Consider the following 5,255-nt stretch of genomic DNA (forward strand, 5'->3'; position numbering starts at 1 on the left):
GAATTGAGCGTTGGAGTGGTTTCGCTGGATCCAAACCAGCGAATCCCTTTAACCTCTTTTCTTCCTTACAGATTCGCTCTTTGGTGAATGACGTGCGGTTGTTGTACTAACAATGATCATCAGCTTTAATGCTCGTAAGATCGAGAATTCTAATATCCTTGAACTAGAATCGTTCACTTACATATTTTGTTCACGCGGATCATCTTGCATTGCAAAGTATTTCTTATTGAACAAATGACGACCTTTTAATATTTCATGCCAAAGATTCTCCCAAATATATAGGATGTATATGAACGAGCTTTGGGGTTTTTAAACGGATCGATCGAGTGTGGATTAATTTTCTTTTGTTTAACCAATCAATTATATATATATATATAACTTGGAAATCTCTTTAATGCAATGAAGAAGTCGTATACGTTGGTGGGCATCTCTTGAAGCTTTAACAAGTTGCACCTTGTAAGGAACCACTAGTCCATATAAACCCTAATGCCTTTCACACTAACTAAAAAGGCAGTTAATGAAAGGCACCTTTTCAATTGGCAAAAGCAGCAGCATAAACCACCCCCAAAGTTGACGAATCATAAAGCAATTGCAATTCTTATTGGCATGGGATATATCATCTTCATGAGGGTCGAATTAGGGACCACAACCCTCAAATGATCAAGATATTTTGTAATTTCTAGAGGAATTGTCTTAATCTCCAAAACAAGGGAACCAACCAAATTCTGCTGCTTTATTTAATTGCATTTATACAAATTAAAAGATAAAGAAAAGATCTTCTTGATTCCCAAGAGATATATATCATGAAATGTCAAATTAAACAAGAACCACATATATATGATTCAACTACTTGGTTTCATCACCAATCCCAAAAGGACAGAGAAATGACCAACTACTTATATATAGTCTGATCCAATGGCCGATTTCCACTGCCACATCATCAGATTAATTACATAATTGTCTACAAAATAGTATTAATTACTCAATCATGAGAAATACAGATTCTTAATTACCAAAAGAGGGAAGGAAAGATATGCATCACCAGCAACTTCAAATTAACCTAAAGGGTAATATAAGCATGTTCTTACAATCAAGAAAAGTTTCCAAAAAAATTATACCATGATCATCATTTTCATACTACTACCTACCCAAGTATAGCTTTATGTATATGTATGGAAAGTATTTATCTGCATGTACCTAAAACAATTTATCTACCATCCATCCATCCATCACCATGATCAAGCCTTTTACTTGTCTATGATCCAGCCAAGTCATGGAGCAACTGAGCACCCATCAAATTTCTGTATGGCAGATTCTGTCCTTCGCTGTCCAGAAGGGAGTACTGATGAACTGGCTGGCATTCTTCAATGTGGTCTCTGCTACCATAAAACAAAGAGCTCTGAGAGGCAGGTGAGAAGGCTAGGCTCACACCACTCCCACCATGCTGCTGCAACCCTAACGTCAAAGACACGCCACCTCCATTGAAGTTCTGATGAACAGTACTAGTGCTGTGATCATTAGCATAAGATGAAAAGTCCAGCTCCATGTTCCCAAATGTCTCAATCCGACCAAACCCATGTTGTTGTTGTTGTTGGGGTTGGTGTTGGTGTTGGTGCATGATCTGGTGGTTTTGGAGGGGGGTTTTGGTGGTTTTTGGGTCCTTTTTTTCTGGGTTTGTGATGATGGATGAGAGGCAATCTGAGTCAATTCGGACGAGTTGGCCTTGTGTAGGTTTTTGATCATCCTCAAGGCGTGTTAATGGAGGTGGGTTTTGATTTTGCCGGCCATTGATGGCGTCAAGATCTGCAATAATCCCATCTGGGGAAGTCATGTCCATGTTGTCTTGCTCTTTTGTCTCTTCTACGTACATTTCTTCCACCATAGGCTTCCACAGCCTCACCCTTGCGTTAATGAACCAATTGGACACCTGTTGAAGCATATGTAACAACAACAGCAAAAAGGCATACATTAGATTATTATATATATATATATATATATATATATATATATATATATATATATATATATATATATATATATAATGCATTTGTCAGTTTGTATATATGTTAATTTGTTTATATTAAAGTATGGATCCCAACAGAATTGCTTGCCAAAAACAAAAAAAAAAAAAGAAAAAGAAAAAAAAAAAAAAAGTATGGATCCTAAGAAGATATGCCCTATTTATACTATATACTAATTCATGAGAAGTTAAAAAAAGGTTAGAAAGATGTAGACGTACTTGGCTTCTTGAGAGACCAGTTTGGCGGGCTAAGATATGTTTATCAACATCGCTTGGGTACCTGCAAAAGTTTTCCATGAGATGATCAAAAGCATTAGATCCACACAAAAGTAATAGAGAGAAACTCGATAATATGACAAGAATGAAATTGGAATCTTAATGTTGTTGGGTAGAAACAACCAAAACATTAGACTTTACGAAGAATGGGAGAAACTCGATCTCATGGTACTAAAACAACCACAAGTGTATTGTGTTTCTTTTACTTCTTTGGTGAAAAGACATTGATTCTCTTGTGAAATCAAATTTGTAGTTTACTAACATGAGGACGTGCGAATATGCATACGCAACAACGATATCTGCTATGTCATTTCAGTTGTTTGACAGTAGTAATACAGTCGTTGTAGAACGGAAAGAGAAAATATAGAGAGATTTACGGGTGGAGAAAATGCTCGAAAAGCCATGCTCGGAGAACGGAAACGGATCGCTCGGGGAGTCCGCGTTGGGGTCTCCATGGATGGCTCTCCATCATGCTCATTTGCTGAAAAGCTCTCTGTTGCCTGAGTGTTTGATCAAGAATCCTAAGCCTTGGTGTTTCTCCTCTGCTTGCCCCGGGTGCAACGGGATCTTTCTCACCCATGGCTCTCTTGGTGGCCTGAATCTGACCGACAATCCCATCTCTCAAGCATTTGAAATGCCTTGACATGGCCTTTGAAGCCAGCGCGGAGTAGACCGTGGCAGCTCCGTGGCCGGCCACCGCTTCGAAGGACGCCACCACCGCCTTCATTTGATTACAATAGTGCCTGTACCTTCTGTCCACCTTAAGAAGAAGATCGATTATAGAAGAGCCATGAGAATTGCAGCATAAAATATGTAGTAAGAGTAAGATGAAAAAAAAAAATGAAAAAGAAAAACAAGATGACATGAAAAGGCAAAGGAATTGTCCTGAGGTGAGCATTAATGAAAAGGCCCCAATCCATCATCCACCGAGTAAAAAGTTACAATTGTGTTTGATAAAATTTTATTTTATTTTATTTTTACATTTATTTCCATATTTTGAGGAATGAATGAAAAGTGGTGGGGAAAATGGCAAAAAGGAAGGAACTTTAATGGAGTGATGAAACAAGATCTGAGACATATATAATATATGTACCTCTTCCAGCATTGAAAGCAGTTTTGTTTTTCTTTTCTGCAATTCCATGTATTCGAGGGAGAAAAGAGCCTGCTTTCTGGAAGAACTAGTACTGCCATTATTATCCTCTTCCCACTGTTTGGCCTTGTGGGATTTTTGCTTGGGAGGATGATCAGTTTGCTTTGTTCCAAGGCTGCAGAACTCGTTCAGAAGCTCCTGTGCAGGGACTAAGAACTTAGAGTTCCTGAGCTGGAACTGAAAATTTTCAGCTTTTCCCAAAAGCCCATCTTGCATAATTTGTTGCTCTTGGATATTTGATGATTTCCCATAAAACCCATCTCTAGAACTCGAAGCAACAAACCTCATATGATCATCTTCTTGGTGGTCTTGATGGTGATGATGATTAGTGTGCCTTAGTTCAAAAGATTGTAGCCCTATACTTGAAGGATTGCTTGGACAAAGAGAGAGAGAAAGCCCTTGACTAGGCCTTTCATTTCCTTCACAAGGGAAAACACACCTCAAAGAAGAATTACCATCAACAAGCAATCTATTCTCTTGCCATCCTCCTGCTGCAGCAGAGTCCTGAGCTCCCACTATTGTTTCAGAAATCCCAGCTGAGAAATCAGGCTTATTGAACACATGTTGATAGAAATCATTAGTGGAGGACTCGTTGATCATCTTTGAAGAAGATGAACCATGTTGAAGATTTCTCCACATGACAGCTGAGTTACTCTGATCACTCTGCTGCTGTGGATTCTTTGAAAACCCTATCATCTCCATCCCTGTCGTCAAGTTGATCAAGATTTCTTGGTTGTTGGACTCAAAACCTTGGATCTGGTTCACCAGATGAATGGTCGGGTTACTTGATGAAACATCTGAGTAACAAAACCCACCTGAAGAAACCATGTTCCCGGATTTATCTTCACAGTGTTGTTCTTGAGCCATGAAACAAAAATCTGATACTGAAATGGATGTTGATTCTGCAACTGCAATCCCATCAAGACCAAGAAAACTTCATTAATCCACAGTTGGAGGGCATCGAGCAATTTCAAAGGATCAAACCAAAAAAGTACCTTTGTGATTAATCAGATACAGGAAAAAGAAAAAGGAAACGGAAAAAACTTCTTGTTTTGGTTTCTTACCAGCTTCTTTCTCTTAGACTTGTTCTTCTAGTAAGGCAACATGGTATACCGTGAAAGCCAACCTCGGAAGAAAGATCAGAAAAATCTCCTCAGAAATAGAAGATCAGATAAGGGTGATGATGACTTCCAAGCCATGTTCATCATTTGATATATGCTCTTCTCTCTCTCTCTCTCTCTCTCTCTAGCTCAAGTGGGTCAATGCAGCATGACATAAATACATCCAAAATAGACTTCTTAGAAAGAAAACCAAATAAGCCCCTCAATTATTTCATAGCCAATAATTAAAAAAGTAAATGATTATTATAATCAAATCAAAACTTAAAAATTAAAAATATAAATAAATACTAAAACTCAGTAAACTGGTAGAGAGGAACAGAAACAACAGAGAGTAATGTTGTTCTGGTACAAAAACTACAACCTTAGCCGCCACAGGACATGTTCTGTTTTTTTTTTTTAATGATTATTTTTCATAACCTCCCCACACTAACAGAAAATCCCACCGAAAAAAACACACCCAGAAAACAAGAACTAGTAAAACATTAAAAAAAGAGATGGGTTTTCAGAGATCTTCGTAGGAAACGAATCCCAAGAAGCCATTCCTAAGTAGGAGTCGTTTCCAGGCTTTTTCAGATGGGGGATTTTAGTGAGGCTTCCTTCTGGTGGGCCTGCTACCAGTTTTTGTGTACTCTTTTTTTTTCTTCCGAACCAAACAATTTCAGGCTTCCTCTCAAATTGTCTTTCAGAC

The 5,255-nt window shown here is 38.2% G+C and overlaps 1 protein-coding gene across 2 annotated transcripts; it reads right to left on the reverse strand.

The window, feature by feature from the left end:
• Positions 1–1,022: 1,022 nt before the first annotated feature.
• Positions 1,023–4,795, reverse strand: BEL1 (POX (plant homeobox) family protein). 2 transcript variants are annotated; one of them, XM_059588672.2, is made up of 5 exons: positions 4,511–4,795; positions 3,390–4,354; positions 2,674–3,056; positions 2,240–2,300; positions 1,023–1,927 (listed from the first exon to the last, which is right to left on the reverse strand). In XM_059588672.2, the coding sequence occupies exons 2-5, from the start codon at positions 4,311–4,313 to the stop codon at positions 1,256–1,258; spliced, it is 2,040 nt and encodes a 679-aa protein (XP_059444655.2). In that variant the 5' UTR covers positions 4,314–4,354; positions 4,511–4,795; the 3' UTR covers positions 1,023–1,255. The 2 variants fall into 2 exon arrangements, with proteins under 2 accessions (XP_059444655.2, XP_059444656.2); XM_059588673.2 differs by having other exon boundaries at positions 3,390–4,380.
• Between the last annotated feature and the right edge of the window lie 460 nt (positions 4,796–5,255).

Source organism: Corylus avellana, chromosome 3 (genome assembly GCF_965113065.1).
Source record: "Corylus avellana chromosome 3, dhCorAvel1.hap1.2, whole genome shotgun sequence".
NCBI classification, from domain to species: domain Eukaryota; kingdom Viridiplantae; phylum Streptophyta; class Magnoliopsida; order Fagales; family Betulaceae; genus Corylus; species Corylus avellana.

Bases quoted from the DNA above. Each gene is read 5' to 3' on its own strand.
- BEL1 (XM_059588672.2), bottom strand. From the start codon at position 4,313: ATGGCTCAAGAACAACACTGTGAAGATAAATCCGGGAACATGGTTTCT. The intron at 3,057-3,389 runs GTACATATATTA...CTTCTTCTTAAG, and splicing joins TGCTTTCAATGCTGGAAGAG to GTGGACAGAAGGTACAGGCA. The intron at 1,928-2,239 runs GTACGTCTACAT...ATGCTTCAACAG, and splicing joins CTGGTCTCTCAAGAAGCCAA to GTGTCCAATTGGTTCATTAA.